At 39.4% G+C, this 21,075-nt stretch overlaps 1 protein-coding gene across 2 annotated transcripts; it reads left to right on the top strand.

The window, feature by feature from the left end:
* Window positions 1-7,333: 7,333 nt before the first annotated feature.
* LOC122640047 lies at window positions 7,334-18,541 on the top strand. Of its 2 annotated transcripts, XM_043833152.1 has the most exons (6): window positions 7,334-7,381; window positions 8,616-9,081; window positions 9,190-9,996; window positions 10,036-10,504; window positions 10,641-10,787; window positions 17,761-18,541. In XM_043833152.1, the coding sequence occupies exons 2-6, from the start codon at window positions 9,031-9,033 to the stop codon at window positions 18,384-18,386; spliced, it is 2,100 nt and encodes a 699-aa protein (XP_043689087.1). In that variant the 5' UTR covers window positions 7,334-7,381; window positions 8,616-9,030; the 3' UTR covers window positions 18,387-18,541. The 2 variants fall into 2 exon arrangements, with proteins under 2 accessions (XP_043689087.1, XP_043689085.1); XM_043833150.1 differs by having other exon boundaries at window positions 9,190-10,504.
* Window positions 18,542-21,075: the final 2,534 nt, after the last annotated feature.

A 21,075-nucleotide genomic window follows, 5' to 3' on the forward strand; every position in this document is an offset into this window, starting at 1 on the left:
AAAGGTAGTATCGTATTCTATTCATACTGTTTGTAGTTTATGTAGGTACACCAAAAATGACCACTTCCTGGGTCTCATGCACTATATAAGCTTAATTCTCCCTCCAGTTCCTCTGCTCATTGATCCATATCACAGAATCAGAGTCCATAATCCAAGATGCTTAACTGGACAGATAAATATAGTCATCTGATAGCAAAACCTGTTTCTGGACCATCACCCCCAATCTGGGATGACTAAATGGAACAATATAAGGTAATGCTATATCCAACAGTCATGTAGAGTTAAATTTAAAACCAACTCAGTACAAGTCATGGTACAGCAAGAAAGATTCAATTCTGGTAAGTTCTTTCTTGACCTTGTTCATCCAAAGAGGCAGCCATCAATGGAGAGTTTGGATAACATAGGCTCCAATAAAGAACATGTTATGGTACAGCAAGAAAGATTCAACTATGGTAAGTTCTTTCTTGACCATGTTCATCCCCAGAGGCAGCCATCAATGGAGAGTATGTATTGAGAGGGTACCATATGCTCCAATAATTGTAAAATAGTTCTTATATATACCATCGATTAAATCTGTAGAAAGTTACTTTATAACTTAGTTATAAACTGTAATACACTTCTTTACCCAAAAAAAAACTGTAACACACTTTATGTAACTTACATAGCTCAAGAGATCTGCCTTTTCTTCACCCAACCTTGAATAGATAGAGGCTGCGATCAAGTAAAGTGCAAATGGTTAATGTTTGATGTGGTTAAGTCCCAGTTAAGATCGACTACTGTTGTGAATGGGTGTATGCAAGGGGGAAGTATGTGAATGGATTATACTATTGTTTAACCTAATATTTGCTACACAAGTCAATACTTTTCTTTACATTTGTAATTAACAAGTAAATGGGTGTGCTGCTCATTATTTACTTTAGAATCATTTTCCCATCATATTGTTATCTCAATTCATCTGTTGTGTGCTTCTTTGATCTATTGCGTACTTAGAATTTAAAGCCAAATTCATTTGTTGAGTGCTTTTTTCCCTGATTCATCTTAGCTGCTGAAATACCTTTTTGTCTCCACTGATTGAATACTACTTGATGGGTCTTTAGCTCAAATTGGTAGAGCACTTGGAACATGAGTATGTTCCAAGGGGATGGTGGTTCGAATCCACCAAGGCCCTTTTTATTCAAATGTTCATAGCATAGTCAGTTATGGCATTAATCCACATAAAAATCCAATTTTTAAAGGCATCTTTGAAATTTGTCATATTTTTATAATTGCTTCGGTTATGTTAATAAGATATTTTAGTTTTATACTAAGGTTGGTAAGAGAAAATGATTTTACAAGTAATTTTTTGGTATAATTTAGAAGGAAATGGCATTATTATAATTAAAATCAAATTGGGAAAAACAGGTTTTACCAAACACCATTTTTGTTCTGAACGCGTTCTTGAGACCATTATCAAACGGTCATTTGTTGTCACAGAACGCCGTTCCAGACCAAGAACACAAAAGAACGTTTCTAGTCAAGAACGGGCGTTCTTTGTTCAGACCGTTACCAAACGCAGCCTAAGAGTGAAAGAACAACCGAGTTCTCGTTCTCAGTTGTTGCAGAGCTAGGAGAAGGTTCTCAATCGCAGACTGGGAAAGACCGTGAGTGAGCGAATGTGTCGAGCAAAAGTCTGATAGATTTGCAAAGAAAATTGGGTTATTTCCAAATGCCCCCTGAAAATGGTCAAACTTACAGTTGCCCCTTTGAACTTTCACTAATTTCACGTGCACCCCTGCTTTCCAAACTAAGTACCACTATAATCCCTCCCATTAGACAGATCCGTTATAACATAACGGATCCCAGTTTTTTAACATTGATGGACCATTCTGCCCCTTTATAGGGTAGAATGACAAAAATGCCCTTATTTGAAGAAAAAAAAACCCTGCAACTCATCTTCCCCAAATCGATTTGGGGAAGATGAGTTGCAGGTATCTTTCAACCCATTTGCAATCATCCCTGCAAACCCCTTTGATTGAACCCATATGCAATCATCCCTTGAAACCATGTAATGTCCCCACCTTCACATACACAGGAAGAGGTCCCGTCGATTTGGGGAAGATGAGTTGCAGGTATCTTTCAACCCATTTGCAATCATCCCTGCAAACCCCTTTGATTGAACCCATTTGCAATCATCCCTTGAAACCATGTAATGTCCCCACCTTCACATACACAGGAAGAGGTCCCGTTGTGAAGAGATTGAAGGGAGTGAAAAAGCATCCACTTTTGCTTTAGATGGGTCGGTGATTAGGTTTGAAAAAGCATCTTTAATATTGTTTTCTTGTAGAAACTCTGTTCCAGGTCCCAAAGGTCCGCCTACCCATATTCTTTTTGACGAAGGACAGGATTGGAAAAATATGCCATAGAGTCTCTCAGTTGCTTCACAGCAAATAGGACTGAGAGCAAGATTGGGATTCAGTTTTTGTAATTTATCTATGACTATTATGATCTAGCTTGGAAAGCTATTACACTTCTTAGTGGAGAGGATTCCTGATTTTGAGATCAGGTCGTTGTATTTTAGATCTGAGGGGAGTCAATTCTAGGGTATCTAGGGTTTTTGGGACCGGATCATTAGTTTTTTCAGATTGAGGGGAACCGATTCTAGGGTTTCTAGGACTTTTGAGACTAAATCACTTGAGTTTTCAGATCTGAGAGGAGTCGATTCTAGGGATTTTGTGACAGGATTGTTGGGTTTACAGATCCGAGGGAAGCCGATTTTGGGGTTTTTGGGATCAGATTGTTGGGTTTCAGATCTGAGGGGAGTCGTCTCTGTGTATGTGAAGGTGGGGACATTACATGGTTGTAGGTGAGTTGCAAGTTCAAAAACTCATCTTCCCCAAATCGTTGGATTGTTGGGTTTGCAGATCTGAGGGAAGCCGATTCTGGGGTTTTTGGGATCAGATTGTTGGGTTTCAGATCTGAGGGGAGTCGTCTCTGTGTATGTGAAGGTGGGGACATTACATGATTGTAGGTGAGTTGCAAGTTCAAAAACTCATCTTCCCCAAACCCTAAACAATTTGGGGAAGATGAGTTGCAGGTTTCTTTTCTTTTCTTTTTTTCCAGGTAAGGTCATTTTTGTCATTTTACCTTATCTAGGGGGCAGAATGGTCCATCGAAGTTCAAAAATTGGGATCCGTTATGTTATGACGTCTCTGTCTAACGGCAGGGACTATAGTGGTACTTAGTTTGGAAAGCAGGGGTGCATGTGGAATTAGTGAAAGTTTAGGGGGGCAACTATAAATTTGGCTATTTTTAAGGGGGCATTTGGAAATAACCCAAGAAAATTACATGCCCCTCCACTATACTATTGCCTAATTACACATTCCTCCCCTGGACTTTCTCCAATTACACTCAAATCCCCTTTGGGCTTTGGCTGATGTTTTCGTTTGATGTTAGTTATTAGTTTGAAAAGACAATTTTACCCTTGTACTAAAACATTAAAAATTGAATTACAATTATACCCTGGTCCATGTAACATGACCATTTTACCCTCCTTCCCCTTCCTCCTACTCTACATTGCTATGGTTAGCGGTCAAGCCCGGTGGGAGCGCCAACTACTGCACCGACACCACCAACTACTCCAGTCTCACCAGTTTCATCACCACCCGTTGTTGCAACCGCACCGACCATGCCCAAAACCCAGCCCTAGTAGCAATACCAACAGTAGTTTCAGCTCCACCAGTGCAAGCTCCCAAGGCAACTCCACCAACACCCACGGTTCGACCCCAGTAGATAAGTAATATTAAAATCACAAAATGAAGCTACTATCAAATCATTCATTTGACTTTCCAACTAATGTTGAATAGTGAACAAGGAGATCAATGGAAGCATTGTCACAAATCAAATTTTTATTCATAACCTCATATTCATTTATTTGTAACAATTTCCCTTATAACTAGAAATTTTCTTACTTATATTGAAATCAATGGATAATCAATTCACCTATTCATAACCTTATACTCAATGATTTTTTATTAGTTTCATTTGGTTCGATTTTCAATTTGGATATCGATCGGTTTGGTGTGGTCCGGTTTTCAGCATATCGCATCATATCATAGTCCAAAAACAATTTGATAATGATCAGTTGGTTGGTTCGGTTCGGTCCGGGTTTTTTCAATTGTTTTGATCGATCTATACCATTTTGGGCAACACTTGAAACATGTCCAATTCCGCTCCACGTATAAGAAGCATTCAACATCACCTTTTTTTTTTTTTTAAAGGAGAGGGTTTCCCACATTGCCATCATGGGAAGGAATATGCACGTTACCTTAATGTATGGAAAATGTATCAATCCATGTGGACTCCATGTTTTTAAAATAGATGGAAAAAAAAATTTTTGCTACCTAGTTGTGTGGCTTATGTGCCCAAACATAAGAGTGTGCAAAAAGTACAGCCATGCCCCCTCTCCATGAAATAAAAAACCACATCTATGTTAATGCCCATGTATGCGCTCTCATTGGCCCTCGTGTTGGTGCAGGCGCTACACGACCAAGTATCGATCTCTTGCCTAAATAAAAAATACATGTGTGGGGCCCTCACTTTTTTGAAGGAACATGAAAAAGAAGTAGCACATAGATAGTGTACGGATCTTTTATCCTTTCACAAAAATACCCTTTGTGCACTCTAAATGATGTTAAGGCTTTAAAGAAAAAAAAACAACATAAGTGCGGTTAGGGTGTCAAACGGTCGGTCCGGCTGGCTTCAGTCGATTGAAGTAGTTTCGATGTAGGAACAAGTGAGGCCAAAACCAAACCGTTAAGGAACTTTGGTCTTCAGTCGGTTTCGATTTCTGTCTAGTATGATTTATTTCAGTTTTTCAATACCGGGTTAGATCAATTTGTTTTCATGCTTGAACCACAATGAAATCTTACATGCATAACCTATGGTGAGGAAAAATGTGGCAGCAATATTATAAATCATTTTCCCCAGGTCAAAGAAGTAAACAACCAAAAATAGAGGAACTTGATTTGATATGTTCATGTTATAATCAGAGCAAAGAGGAGAAAATTGTAAGAAGAAGATAACTAATATTGAAATGGATGGAAAAACAGAGTTTTTAGTAAAATCATTATTACAAATCAAATCGATGTTTATCATTATAAGGAGACGATGACTAATTTTGAATTCAATGTATAAGTAATCAATGAGAAGAGAACTAATATTGAAATCTCTAAATGAACCTTACTATCAAATCATTCATTTAACTGTCAAAATAATTTTGTATAGTGACCAAAGAGAACATGGAAACATGATTACGAATCATTTCCCTATTCATAACCTCATAGGCAATGATTTATAACAATTCCCCTTACAACAAGAAATCTTCTCACTAATATTGATATCATATTGATATTGATGGATAATCAATTCACATATTTATGACCGCATAATATATGATTGTTTTATTGGTTTGGTTCGGTACAGTCCGATTTTCAATCGGTCTTGTCACCCTATCCAAATCCAATCTAACAAATATCAATTTGCTTCGATTAGGGATTTTTTTTTAGTCAGTTTCAATCACTTTTACTGATTCGGGCTAGTAGGGGTGAAATAGGGCCAGGTTGGGCTGAGTTTTTTAATACCATAGCCCTACCCTAAGTCCTCTTAGTTCAACCCAAGCCCAATCCCCTCCCTAGGTCAGACTGAGATATCTCAGCCCAAGCCCAACCCTGCAGGGCTTAGCCCAGCCCAACCCGACCCTGATCGGTCTGGGCTAGTCCGAGCTGGCCCTAATTGACCCTGATTTTTGTTGTCATTTACTTTGTACTATGCATTAAAAAAATGAGACACATGTGATTGGGTATTGGTTTGTTTCATACTCAATTGACTATTAGACCTTTCTTTGGTTAAAAAACTTAGTCCAATCTTAAAATTATAAATATTTTCGTTCAATAGATAATTAATTAGCTTCTTTTTTTTTTGGATAAACCAATAGATAATTAAATACAAAACAAAAATTGTAAAATGTAAACAATAAATTGAAAAGCTAACCTAACATAGGGCCAAGCTTAGCCTAAGGCCTCAACCCTGGCCCAACCCAACCCTGACCCAGAGCCTAAAAAGTTCAACCCTAACCCACCCTGAGGATTGAAAAATCCAGCCCAAACCTTGTGTGTGCGCAAGGATGGCCAGGGCGGGCTCGGCAACAAGGCCAAACTTACACCCCTATAGGCCACCCCCTAAGCGAGATTAGCGTGGAGCAATGCCTGTACGGCAAACTACTTGAAACCTTGGTTGGAGAGTTGAGTCTTGAGTTCATGGTTTGAGGTATCAGTATCAAATCATCCAATACGACCGATATTGCACAATTTTGAACGTGATAGATATTTGGCCGATACTGTATAAATGAAACGGTATGGAAAGGGGGTAATATATATATATATATATATAAACTCATTTTTAAAGGTAAACCATGGGTACACTTATCTGATATGGACGATTGAATACCATACTGATTTCGAAAGTGACCGATACCCAATCCGATACTGTGCACTAAAACCATGCTTGAGCCTTGAGCAGTTGAGCCTAGGAGCCCGTGCATTGTGGCATATGGCCTGGGTTCAAATGTGCCGGCAAAACTTGAAAAATTATTTACTCCATTTCTTGTCCGATCCATTTCCCCAAGTCCCTCTAATAAGGGATAGACCCCATCCAAAAAGTGTGTTCAAATAGGGGTAGGGTGGTCATTGTCATCCCACTATTACAAGAACATGGGGAAATGGACCGGGTAGAGGGGAAATGGACCGGACAGAGAAATGGAGTAGATAATCCGCAAAACCTAGCTCATGCGTAAATAAGCCAATTGGATATGCCGCTTTTAGTTTCGGGATCCAAACACCGACCATAGCTACGTGTTTGTGTGTTAAAACTTAGACGCGAGTCCGTGACACGCCCACGTCCCTAGATACGCCTTTTTCTTTTTCAAAACATTTCTTAATTCTTATAGAGAGAAAATGGAGTACACGTAATTAAAAGTCTTTTTTTCTTGCCTTTTAAGCGAAAGAAATTAAAAACTGTTAGAAAAAGATTGGTGGAAGATCGGTACCGTCGATTGCTTTTAAATCCAAGAGAGTCAGAGAAGACTGAGTAAGACTAATCTTCCGTAGGGTTAGGCTGGAACTGGTTAGCGTTGAATTTGCCTCGTCCACTGTTTCTTTTGAAGTGTTTTTGACTATTCACCATTTTCGATTGGATTGGAACCTTCCAAGCTATAAGGCCACAAGTAGTGGTTCCTTCGTTCTCTTTTTCTTCCTAATCAAACAGAGTTGGTTTCCAGCGCTTCTTCCTGTTCTTCGACCGCCGGTTCTCATAACGAGTCTTTACTGTACAGTCTGGATTTAGAGAGGTTAGCAACAGATCCCTCTGTTTCAGCTTCTCTTTTTCCTTTAAAGTTTTCTTCCGAATCTGTTTCTGCAATCTTTTATCAATCTTTTGCTGGTCAGAGTACTACATGCCGTTTTGGTAATTCACTCCTATTGGATTCATCATAATTTTTTGTCTCTCTGGTTTTTTTTTTTTTTCAATTTTATTTCACAAAACGTTGATCTGCAACAAGGTTATGCTACTGCTACTTGTAATGTAGCTTCTATCACAAGTCTATATGAATTCTGTGTGATTTCCATAACCGGAAATTCAATTCATCTGTTGAAAACTTGGAATTCATTGCAGTTCTGTATGAACATTGCTAGTTACCTTCGTAGCATTAAATCTCTGCTCGGCCGCCTGATTGGAAATCCCGATCCAGGGTCTTTGCGTATATTTTTTGTTGACACTTTTTCTTGATTGATTCAATTCGATAGGTTTTCATTATATCAGCTAATTTAATCATTTAAATGGATTTTATTGTTTTAATTTTATCTTTTTTGCAATTGAAATCACCTTGAGTTTTCCGCTCATTTGCTGACATGAAACTTTAACATACGTAGTTTCTTTGCAATATTAGGCAGTTACTTCGTGGCAACATCATCATCTAGGATTTAATTGGGTACATAACTGGTATTTTTGTAAACAAAAGATTAGCTCATGCACTCCACTTCTGTTTTGACCTGCTCCTGCTGGAACCTATTGAGTCGACAGCAACCTCATTTCCATGGATACCATGAGCTTATGGCAATGTTTTGGATAGGATTGATTTATGGACTTCATACAAAAAAGGCACAGAGCAATGCACCCAGTAAGTTCCCGAATTTCTGGATGCTCCATAACCAGAATCATCAGTGTCAGGAGGTTTCATCGATCTGAGGATGAATTCTTTACTTTTATTGCTGCTGAAGTGCTATTTCCATTTCGGTCTTATCTTTCTGTTTTTTGTGAGTTTGATAATTGTTTGATGTTGCTCCCATTAGCCTTGAAAGAGGACAATAAAAATTTCATTGAAAATTGAACATTGATCATTGTACTTATCCTCATAGAATAACCGTGTTCTTTTTATTATACCAAACCATGGAATCTCAATATATCAAAACCATTCATCTTATGTATGTGGAATGTCCAGCTAGCATCACTGCATCAGTTTTCAGTTCCCTCTTGATGATATTCAATTTAAGGGTGTTCCCTCTCATAGGTTTCTTTTGTGACAGGCGTGTGGCTCTTTTACATGTTTGGCATTGGGTTTTCCTAGTTGACAGTGCGTTCTTTTCACTCTGGCCGCTGCAACAAAATCGTATTCTTCTCCCACCTCTAAGTGGGTGTGGGGTAATTATGACAGGGTGATTATATTATGTGTGTTGAGGAGATCAAAATCATCACACATTTGGAGACTGTGCCGTGTTTCAGTGGGTCTGTCGCTCGACTATGGCTAAGGTTGCTGGTGGCCTGGACTCAAAAAGTTTGATGGAGCTCCCAAATTCTGATATTTAGTAATTGTACACTGAAAATATTCAACCTGTGTAATTTGGACTTGGTTTTAGATGTGCCAGGTAGTTATTCATAAATAAGTACCCAATATTGATAATAGAGTCTGTGTGTGAATGAAGTTATGGTCTGTGTTTCACAATGGTTAAGTTCTCATGCTTCCAAGCTCACATCATTTGCCATAAATCAAAGGTTTGTACATGAATCAACTAGGACTCATTGAAGTTGAAAATTTAATTTGTTTGGGAGAATAAGATAATCTACCTAACTATAAGCATCCTCTATCTTTCTCTTGTTTAGAAAACTGTTCAACTGTCTGCTGAAGCAACAGATAGAACAGCCCAGGATCAAGCTCTCAACGTTTCCAGTATACCTACTAATTTGAATCCCTTACTCTTGGAATCTTACGAGGATAACCCTTCCAACACTGGTGCCAAGCAGCTTCAGAATTCCTCTTCTGTTGAGTGTTGCTCAAAATCCGAGGAAATGAATACTGATTTGAGTACTGAGGGTGATACTAAAGTTCATCAGATGGCGTGCCTTAAAAAGAGTCGGTCTCTGGAAAGTGGATTGAACAGAGAAGGGAGAGCCTTTTCCAGGGTTGGTGCTGAGGATGAGATATATCAGGTATCTACAGGTGATGATTCCCATGAAATGAACTCTAGTGCAATATTTGATATTCTCGACCATGGTGTGCATATGAAAGAATCATTTGACAAGAAGTGCCGAGGAATCAACTTGCTTAATCAGTGTCATGAAGATCTTATCACTGAATCTTTTCAAGGGAATTGTGTTCAAGCACATAATGAAAGCATTTTCTCAATTGGAGATCCAAAGCAGCGTGAAAGAGGACATGAAGATTTTGTTACCCAGTTATCTGGTGAGCATGGCACGGACTCTGGACTCAGTACACCAACTACTCCACCCATTATTGCAAAATCATATTCATTGCCTGACCTGGGTGTTTGTACACCTCACTCGGGAGAAGGTTCCTCTTCCCCAGTATATATTGGAGCCAACTGCAGAAATTCTGATAGTTTTTATACTCAAAATGCCAAGAGGGAAGAGTTTGTAAATCATGAAGTTGGATCAAATGCACTGGAAAAGCAAAGAAGGGATGACAGCATATCTGAGAATGAAAAAGATAAATGTGATAACAGCATATCTGAGAATGAAAAAGATAAATGTGAGAATATTTTTGGTGATGGATACAGGTTCATTGCTCCAGAAAAAGACTGGACAACTGAGGGAACGGATGAAGTAGACATGGTGAACAAGCTTCTGGGAGAACCCTCAGTCCAAAACTGGAATGACTTGCCAAATAAGGATTTTAAGATCAAGCGTATTGAGGAGTGGGTTAGTATGATAAATCTTAAGGATAGCAGTCCTTTCGAGGAAACAAGTGAACCTGCCCAGTCTATCAATGAGACAAAGAAAGTCTCCACAGCATTGGATTCTAAAAACACTCCAGGCATAGAAGCGGCAAAGAGCTACATCTCATCTTTGACTGCCACGTCCACATCAGCTCAGCTGGCAAATCTTGGGTTGGTTGTGATCCCATTTCTTAGTGCTTTTGTTAGCCTAAGGGTGCTTAATTTATCAGGAAATTCTATAGGTATGTTTTAATTATGTCCCTAAAGCTGTCTTGTTTTTTTCTCATTGAGTGATTAAATATTAAGTATAAAAAAGCTTTACTTAGTGGGGTTAGGTTGTCTCATAAATTTCATAATCTTTATTCTACATTTTTCCAGTGAGGATAACTGCTGGTGCTCTTCCACGGGGCCTCCATGTGTTAAATCTGTCTAAAAACAACATTTCCGTCATTGAAGGCCTTCGTGAACTTACACGCTTGCGTATACTGGACCTGAGCTACAATCGGATCTTCAAAATTGGTCATGGTAAGGCATGTGTTGAATTTGGTTTTTAACATTGGAAGTTTTTGATATTCTTCTTTTTCTATATCCTTCTTTAGGGCCATATTTGTGTCTCTTGTTCACTCTTGACTAATAGGTCTAGTATCTGTTACTTAGGGACTCAGAATTTTGCTTGTACAGTGTAGTTTGTGCTGTTTAATTCCTTAGGTTATTTGAAATTCAGTTTTCTTACTAAGACCAATAACCCCAAGATGGAAAGTAATAAATTACTGACTTTTATCTAGTTAATTATGAAAATACCCTGCGTGTGAAAATCTCGAGAAATTAACTACTCCCTCTGTCCCACAAAGACTCTGTTTTGGAGTTTTTCTATGTTCCTTTTTGTTTGTCCATTACATATTAAATGTTTAATAGTTTTCTTAGTTGCCCATACTACCCTTAAACATTTTTTATTCATTAAAAGTGGGACAAGATGGTGTATTGAAAGAGGCAGAAAGGAAGGAGGGGTGATGTGGTAGCATTATCATGGCTGGACAGGCATGACCTGATCTGGAAACCTAAACTGAGACAAATCCAGCCCAAATCGTGATTTTGGTCTAATAAGGGTTGGTAGGGGGTAACCTTGTAATCTTGTATTTTAATGGGAGATAGATATGTAGGAGTTAGTTTTTCCAATTTCCTAGTTTGAGTCAGTTTGTATTTTGAGGTTAGATTTCCTTATTAATGCGCATGTAACCCCTTTGTTTGAGAATAGAGTTGAATATTGAATGGTTTGAATTGCTGTTGGAGTCAAGGATTGGCTGTGGGTTGCCCCCCTTCTCTTCCTCATCAATTCTGTTTGGCATCTCATCAGGTGTGGCCGCCTTCTCCTCATCTCTATCAATTTAGTTCAGTCCTTTCCTACCAGGTGTGGCCTCTTTCTTTCTTCCGCTACCCTGCTCTGTTTCTGTTCTATAATTAACGGTATTGATGGACACTCACGTGGTTTGTTCAAACTCCTTTAGACCTTCCCATTTCCGTCTCAGATTTTGTGAGATCAAATCCTCATCCCTGGGGACCCTCTCTGCAAATTCCCAGTCCAAAAGCTTACCATATAACAATGATGTAGATCGATGGTGGTTAGAGAAATCCAACAATAACCTTTTCAGATTCATCCTCCCATTATCCCAGCATATTTGGGAGATTTTTTTTTAAGATTTCTGTGGAACCCATGCCAGCTCGCGTTAGAGAAAGATGCTGCCAAGAAACCATATTGCGTGAGAGATTTTCTGGTGGGACCCAGCTGCTTAGAGATGTGATGGTTTCCTATAATTTGGGATTTTAATTGTATTTCTTATATAGTCCTTGCGTGGGGTCCGGGGGACTTAGTAGCTTTAAGATAGTTTCTTCTTTTAATTAGATTTGTTTATGTAATTAGTAGTTTCTATTCCTAGGACTCTTTCTATTTCAGCTAACTATATAGATTGGATTTGATTTTTAATTAGTTTCCAATTAGGATAATGTCTAGCTTGTAAGGGGATTCCTTTCCAGGCAAGGAAGGATTCAATTGATGTAACCGATTAAAAATTATAAATAAGGGAAAGCTGCTGGATTTAAGTGGCCAGCGAATTGAAAAATAAAAGAGAGTTTTGGTTTTGAAACCATGCTATGCTGTGAGATGCAGTGGGGAGGGTGAGATGTCTATACCTATGAGTGGGTGAGAGACTCAGTGATGCAGATACACTACCTTGGACCGATCCAAACCATTTTGGGTATCCAGACGAAGATGAACCGGGTCTAGTTTGAGTTTTTGGAATTTAGTAGGATTTTAGGAATTTATGTTATTTGGGGAAGTAATGTCTTTTAGTTTATTTTAGAAGTTAGCTACGTAGGATATTTGGTTCCTAATTCTTCTAAGTTTCTTTATTTGAATTAGTTTCCTAGTTAGAGAATTAGTCTTTATTTTTAGGAGTCTTTTATTTGTCTATATATATGATGTAATTCCCCTTCTTTGGAGACAGATTTGAAGAATGAATTGAGTTTGTGGTTTGAGTAGCCTGTGGGCTGTATGTGAGGTTCTTCCCCACCCCCCTTTCTTATGCGAATTCTTCTCTTTCTAACTGCAACTCGGGTTCTTCCCAGTTCCCCTCTCTCCTTCTAACCAGCCCTCCACCAATTTGGTATCAGAGCTGAAGGATCCAACTCCTTCCCTGTCCATCTCTCTCATCCCATTCTTCTTCTCCTCTATCCCCTATCTTTTGTTAATGTTCTGCGACCAGCAGCAGTGAAAAAAATAAATAATAAATAATACACCCTTCGACTCCAACGACCACCCCTCCCTATTCTACCCTCTTAGCAAAACCCAACACACCTTTCCCTTCTTCCACGCTGCAACAGCGAATCCAAAAAAAAAAACTCTGCGATATCATCCTGTGATATCACAGCAACAGCTCCCACTGCCCCCTTTCCCTCTGAGAGTTCAATCAACCCCTTCTAGGGTTCGACCCAGTAAAAAAAAAACAAAAAAAGAGTGAAGAAAGAAGAGAGAGCGAGAATCAGAAAATCTAAGGGGAAAAAAAAGGTGAAGAAGAAGATAGAGCAAGAGGCTGTGCATACCTGTTTCAGAGCTCCCACCGCGACACCCTCCTTGAGTTTCCGCCATGCGCTGAAGGTCTCCTAGTCGGTTTCGAACATTGCAACTGCTGGCCTCCTGGATTCTCTCCGGCAGTGACGACATCACCGCCATCTTCGAAGTGGTTGTTCCTGATCCTTGGAGAAGTTGAACTCCCGCCGCTGGTTGTGCTGATGTCCTACATTTTCTCCGATATTTCCGCCGTCCTTCTCTTCGAGGCTCCCTGTTGGTAGGAGATAAAGTTATGTCTTCTGCGGCTATGTCCTTCAAAACTATCAGTCTATTCTATTGTAACCCTCCCTCGAACCTATCCTTTTCGTTTGCACCAAAAAAATATATCTTTCCTTTTCCGTTTCCCCCACCCTTTTCTCGTCTCCCTTTCCATTTTAATTTTATCTTCTGTTTTCTTCCAATAGGGCCCTTGCCCCACTATAGCTCATTTAAAACTCTTATTCTCATGTTCTTTCAAGTATACCCGTCCCTCTCATGGTTCGTTCTGTTTCCTATTTTGTTTTTTTTTAATTACCCATAATACCCCTTTCTTTCCCTCTTATCACCTCATCCCCTTTAATTTTATTTTGTTCCAAGTAGATCCCTAGTCTTTATTCATCGTATCCTTTCTTTGGTCTGTCTTCGTAACCCTTTAGGATTCCTTTAATTACAAACTGGCCATGGAGCCTTTTGTGTTCAAATTTAGAGTGCGTTTACCCAATGGAAAGCTTGCTATGTTGTTTATTGATGAAGGGCAAAGCCACAATTTTGTCTCACTATCTGTGGTAGAGATGTTATCCAAGAAACGACCAGATCATTATTCACTCTGAGGATTATGTATTCGTCAAATTCTCCATTTCTTATTGTTGTGATGGAGCTCATTGTGAAGTGTTTGATTCTCCTCGGCGGGTTATTGAATTGGGTCGAGAATAGCTTAAAGAACGAAACGACATCATTGATCATGACGGAAACTTGTGCACCCTACATCCTTTTTCACATGCCACAGACATTCATTCTTCATGGGTTAGTAGACAACATTTGTTCCAAGTCAAAAAAGGCAGCACCAGTGATACAGCCTCAACCAGAATAGCCAATAGTGGCAATGGAAGATGCGCAGATCATGGATCAGGTAACGACGGATTCCAGTGTAGTGAAAGCTATTCCACATCATGAGTTTGTTCTTCCCCACGATTTTCCAGCCATGGATGCACCCCCAAAGCTTCATATTTTGGATTTTCTTCAAGTTGCAGACATGAAACCTATAGCCTCTGCTCATGAACTTTTATTTCTACCATTCTACAAAACTCGAGGTCGAGTTTTTCTCTACACTGGGGGAATTGATGTAGATACACTACCTTAGACCGACCCAAACCCAGTTGAGTATCCAGACGAAAATGAACCGGGTCCAATTTGAGTTTTTGGAATTTAGTAGGATTTTAGGAATTTATGTTATTTGGGGAAATAATGGCTTTTAGTTTATTTTAGAAGTTAGCTACGTAGGATATTTGGTTCCTAATTCTTAGTTTCTTTATTTGAATTAGTTTCCTAGTTAGAGAATTATTATTTTAGGAGTCTTTAATTTCTCTTTATATTTGATGTAACTCCCCATCGTTTGAGACAGATTTGAAGAATGAATTGAGTTTGTGGTTTGAGTAGCCTGTGGGCTGTGTGCAAGTTTCTTCCCCCCCCCCCCCCCTCTTATGCGAATTCTTCTCTGTCCCCCTCCAACTCTGGTTCTTCTAACCGACCCTCCACCACTGAGGAGAGAGTGGGATGCTTGATCCAATTCTATCCCATCTTCTAATTTTTTTTTCCCAGAGATCTTAGTGAGTATTCTGTTCTGAATTTTAAGAATCTATTGAAGGCCATTCAAAGGTTGATTCCATTGTTGGGAAGCATTGTTCGGTTGCTATTTCTGATTGAGATTCCTGCTGATCTAATCATCTGCAGACCATACTTTGTTGCTCCTGTTGTAGAGTTGGGTTCCTATTTCAGTAGTTGGGGACTTGGTTCTACATTAAACAAGTTCCAAATAAAACTTCAGGTCTGGGTTTGTGCCCTCTGCCAGATCTGATTTCATAACCATTCCTTAAACTCCCTAGTTGATTTCTGGGATTGATTTTGTTGGATTCAGCAGGCCTTGTTATGTAGGTACACTAGCTTGGATCGACCCAAACCCAGTTGGGTATCCAGATTGAGATGAACCGGGTCCAGTTTGAGTTTTTGGATCTAGTAGGATTTTAGGAATTTACGCTATATGGGGAATAATGTCTTTTAGTTTATTTTCTTCTGTTTATTTTAGAAGTAAGCTACGTAGGGTATTTGTTTTCCCGATTGTTCTTAGTTTCCTAATTTGAATTAGTTTTGTAGTTTGTGAGAGTCTTATTTTTAGGAGTCTTTTATTTCTCTTTATATATGATGTAATTTCCCATCGTTGGACATAGATTGAAAAGATTATTTGAGTTGATTGATTGTGTTTCAGAGCCAGTGCGTGTGTACTCTTCTTCTTCCCCTCCCTCCCCCTCTTCTTATGTGATCTCTCTCCCCTGCAACTTTGGTTCTTCCCAGTTCCCCCTCTTCTCCTAACCGGCCGTCCATCAATTTGGTATCAGTGCCGAAGGATCCATCTCCTTCCCTATCAATTTCTCTCTTAATCCATTCTCCTTCTTCCCTAAATTCTTTTTCCCCCATTGCTGTTCTATCCTTAAACCAGTACCCCATCTCCTTCCCATCTTCCGCAGCATCTCTATCCCTCTTCCTCTCCTTCAACCCCACTGAACCCCAATCGCAGCAACCGCCTTGTGATTCCCACACAAAAAAAAAACAAAACCGCTCACAGAAAACCCCCATCCCTTCGATTCCACTGTCTTAACAAAACAAACCCCAACCCACCGCCCCACAGAAATCCAACCATTCCCACAACAACCATCCCCACTGTCCATTGTCTACCTCTTCCCACTGTGATATCCGTGATTCCCACAGAATAATCCCCACCATCCTCCTTTTTTTCTGCAACTTCGTTCAATCCATCCCTCTCGTTAGGATTCCGCCAGCCAAAAAAAGGGAGGGAGGTGAGAAGAGAAGAGAGAGCGAGACAGCAAGCAAAAAAAAAAAAACTTGTACCCGTTTCAGAATGAGACGCAGACGACTCTCCAAGTTGACGCCATCCTTCGAAGTTGAAGTCCAAACCTCTTGCTGGTTCCATGTCCTAGTCGTAGTCAAAGTCGCACACTGTTCTCGTTCGATTCCGCCATTTTTTTTCTCAGTTTTCTCTTCTGGTTCGGGTAACAGAATCCAAAAATTCCAAACGGTCACCCTTCTCCTCACTCTAACCCCTCACGATTCTTATGTTTTTTCTTTTATTTTTTTTAGTTTTCCCATTATACCCTTAAGTATCCATTTATTTTAATTGGCGGAGGGCCAGTTAGGAGAAGAGGGGGAACTGGGAAGAACCAAAGTTGCAGGGGGAGAGAGATCGCATAAGAAGAAGAAGAAGAAGAAGAAGAAGAGGGGGGGGGGGGGAAGAAGAGTGCACACGAACAGCCATGCAGGCTCTCAAACACAATCAACTCAAATCATCTTTTCAATCTATCTCCAACGATGGAGAATTACATCATATATAAAGAGAAATAAAAGACTCCTAAAAATAAGACTAACTCTCTAACTAGGATACTAATTTAAATAAGGAAACTAAGAACAAGGAAAACCTGTGCCTGGGTCTTAGGCTGAAACTTTCCGGGTTAGTTAAACTCTGACATCAGTGCTTTCGGGATGCTTGGTTGATTCCTTTAGCAGTTTTCAAGTCAGGTGATTTTCTGGAAACTAAATCACAAGAGATAGGATAATGACTATATAGTAGACCCACATATGACTTACTAATTTGGGTGAAAAGTTAGTGTTAGCTTTTGTAATAGTATTACCAGATGTATTAAGCCTAGGGTTTGATTAACCTATTCCTACCTCGCAAAAATAGGATCAATAGACCACATATGGGACCCACAGATCATCCATTGTATGATACGTATTGATGTTTTTCCCCTTTATCTAGCCAAACTAGCTTTTTTATACTCATTACTTTTGTTGGTTTTCCTGTTCAATTAGACTTCCACTGAATCAGCATTAAAAATATATATATAAATATTTATGTGGAGGAAAATAATTCCAGGTACCGATTCTGTCATTATATGGGCTCTTTAGATTTTTTTCGATGATTACAAACAGACCTCCATGTTATGCATAAGAAAGGTCTGGTGAATTCGTATGTTTACTTCAATATTCCTGCGTCAAATTTTGGACATGTAACTTTGATGATTATTTAATCTTCTATCCATATTTCTTGGCTGTGTACATCCTAGGCATAGGCATTAATTGTCTTCTCTGTTCTTCCCTTTGAAGGACTGGCATATTGTACTTCTATTAAGGAGTTATATCTAGCTGGCAACAAAATCAGCGAAGTGGAAGGTCTTCATCGTCTCCTCAAACTAAACATCCTGGATTTGCACTTCAACAAAATATCAATAGCTAAAAGCCTTGGCCAACTTGCAGCTAACTACAGTTCCTTACAAGCCATTAGCTTGGAAAGCAATCCGGCACAGAGAAATGTTGGAGATGAACAACTTAAGAAATATCTGCAAGGTCTTCTGCCCAATCTGGTTTACTTGAATAGGAAGCCTATCAAAGCTAACTCTTCAAAGGAGGTTGTTGACCGTGCAGCTCGATCAGCGCTCAATGTGCATAAATTTGATGGTGGCCTAAGATCAGAACTTAAGCTGACCAGGAAGGGAAGCCATAATGTAGCATCTCACAAGCCATCATCTTCATCCAGCCACGGCCATACAAGCAGAGGCACGGGCTCACAAAACCAGTCTAAGAGTCGGCGAGGGCAAATGCCACCAATCGCAACTAAAGGGACTACTGATCAACATCACCATTATCTTGATCTCAGTTTGAAGTTGAAAAACTTGCGGTCAGGGCTCTCTATGCACCGGAGTCGAAGTGCAGGAAATCTGAGAGATCCATGATCTGATCAGATGTCCATGTTTATTCATTAGTTTATTTTTGTGAAATTTAATTTACTCATGAGATATTGGATTGCTGGAAACTTAAGTACTTGATTGTTTGCAACACCATATTAAATTAATGTTTTCTTCCCACTAACTTTTATTTTGTATGTTTATTTCTTGATTTGTGATGTGTGCTCGTTTGGACCTTACTGGTATGTGTTGTTGCGATTGTTGGGCTTCATTTCCCACATAGAGACCAGTTATTGGGCAAAACGGTTAAAAATTTGGAATCGGACAGGGGATTTGCCTCCATCTTGGATCGACTCGGTCGGAATAAGTGGAATTTTAGAAATTGGATCAGGAAGAAGCAAAGATTTCTATAGATTTGTGATTTCTAAAGCAACAATTTCAATGAAAGAATCTGCACCACCATTTATTCGATAGAAATCCTCGATTGGTTTCATTTGGTAGGCCCTATAATGGCTGGTCTAGGTTCTAGACTAAATTGGAACTTTAAAACAAACATCTACATACAGGAAAAAGAACCCTGAAAGGCAACATGCCCCTGTGTCTGTGCCCACACACATAGAAGGGGGGCATGAAATGACCATCCCACCCTATAAAAGGTGAAATCTCATTCAAATTGATGCTTCCGTGCATGCTCCCCATTAGCCCCTTCTCTAGGGTAGGGGTCACAATTAGCCGGTGGCAGAGCTGTAACTTGGATAGGCTTTCTGTTTGCACCTTGGCTTCCTCGGTGCGGTAGATCCTCAACATGAGATGTTGCTTCTTCCAAAGTAGCTGAAGTCAAATCCGATGCAGAGAGTTCATTTTTTTTTTTTTTGGGGGGGGGGGCGGGAGTTGGGTCTAGACCTCAAGCTCGAGCATGTCTTTGATGAATATGTTCCATTCAAATTGATTTTGTTGTCAAAAGTTTAAAAATAGTTTTTAAACGTTTCCCTAAATTTTTTTTATTTTGATAGTGTAGTGTAGTTTTGTAGTCTTGGCCTTTTACGCACCTTTCGAAAGTGAAATAGCACTCCGATGCTAGACTCGGCTCTTGTCCAGCACCTGCCTGGGCTGCATGTGCAGCGCCAAACTTGGTGAGGTGTGAAAAGACAGCATCACCCCTGCCCAAGCGCCTTGCCCGAGCAGGGGTGAGGGGGTCTTTTCACACCTCACCAAATCCAGTGCTGCACATGCAGCCCGGGCAGGGTGCTGGACAGAATCTTTTTGGATTGTTTCTTGGGGTAGCTAAAAATAAGTAAGTATTGCAAAAGATACAAAAGACGTTGAGTACATTTATTATAGTGTGGCAGCTACTCATGCAATCTAAATAACACGATTCTTAATGAAATTCGGGTTAGATCTTGTAAAGACCAGTGGAAATATTTTATGATAATCAAGTGGCAATACACTTGATAAATAGTGGCGCAAACAGCTCAAAAGGAAACATATGAAAATATACTACCATTATAAACAAGATATAGAAGAAAATGGTGAAATTAAAGATGACTTATATAAATATGAGTGATACGGTAATCAATCCCCTTACAAAGGGAGTTTTTGCCAAAGCCTTCAACAAACGTGTGAATTTAATGAGACTTATAATTGTTTTAAGTCTAATATATGAACTGAATATTCCTCGTCATGACAATCAAATATCATGATGATTATTCTTAAAAATAATGAGTGAAACGTAAATGCAAAATAGAGTTGAGAGAACTTCCAAGGACATCTCACCAATATTAGAAGATTCACTTTGATCCATCTCTATACTCATGAAAGATGGGTTCACTATATTTGGGACGAGGCTTGTGACTAGGCCAACAAGATATCAAAGAGTACCTGACCAAGCCTATGGTATTAGCTGCCTCCATTGCAATATATAGCCAAGTGGAAGATGTGGGTGAATTGGTCATATGGCCTCACCCACATTCATATGGAAAAGATCAATGCACCCATAATAGAAGGAATGAAAAGAGAAGTCTGGGTGTAAATGAATAGCCAAAATCCGTTTAGCACAATCCAAATCCGTCCGAAAGCTAAACTGATGCGGATACGAATAGACTATAGCAATCCGAAAAACTATATTCACATGTAAATGAATAAAATATTCGATCCGTATTCGTGTCCGTATCTATTTAGCACTATCCGAATCCGTCTGATAGCTAATCGAATGCAGATGCGGATATAGTACTATCCGAACCGAATCCAATCCGTTTACAGCCCTAAAAAGAAGTGATTCCTTCTTGTGGAATATAGTTGTTAAGAATAAAACACTCCAACGGCTACGAAAATGAGTACAAATAATTGACACAGAATTGATGATTGCAACTGAAGAGCCCTCTACCTGTATACGGCACATCAAAAAGATCCTCTAATTCCAAGAGTTTGCTTAGTACTGCCATTTTCAACTATCATAAACGTAAGGTCCCCCAAGGGCATTAGGGACTATATGCTGGAGTTTTTAAGCTCAGATCAGACATCTCAGATTACTTCCACAAGCTTATCCATATTCACTGTTGTAGTTTTTCATTTGGACCACCCATACTCTAGAGCAGAGCTGCATAGAATGGTTGCAGTTCTACATTATAAACCATTCCCCCATGGTCATCAAGTTACCAGATTGATTACTCTAAGTCAATCTTGAATGAGTTAAAAACGGTTTCCTCGTGTCAACTAATCCAATAATAAACCTCTTCCA

This window comes from Telopea speciosissima, chromosome 9, assembly GCF_018873765.1.
Source record: "Telopea speciosissima isolate NSW1024214 ecotype Mountain lineage chromosome 9, Tspe_v1, whole genome shotgun sequence".
Taxonomy (NCBI): Eukaryota; Viridiplantae; Streptophyta; class Magnoliopsida; order Proteales; family Proteaceae; genus Telopea; species Telopea speciosissima.

Coding starts and splice junctions, on each gene's coding strand:
- LOC122640047 (XM_043833150.1), top strand. CDS start 9,031: ATGGTTAAGTTCTCATGCTTCCAAGCTCACATCATTTGCCATAAATCA. Junction 9,082..9,189: donor TCATTTGCCATAAATCAAAG/GTTTGTACATGA, acceptor TCTCTTGTTTAG/AAAACTGTTCAACTGTCTGC. Junction 10,505..10,640: donor TTTATCAGGAAATTCTATAG/GTATGTTTTAAT, acceptor ACATTTTTCCAG/TGAGGATAACTGCTGGTGCT.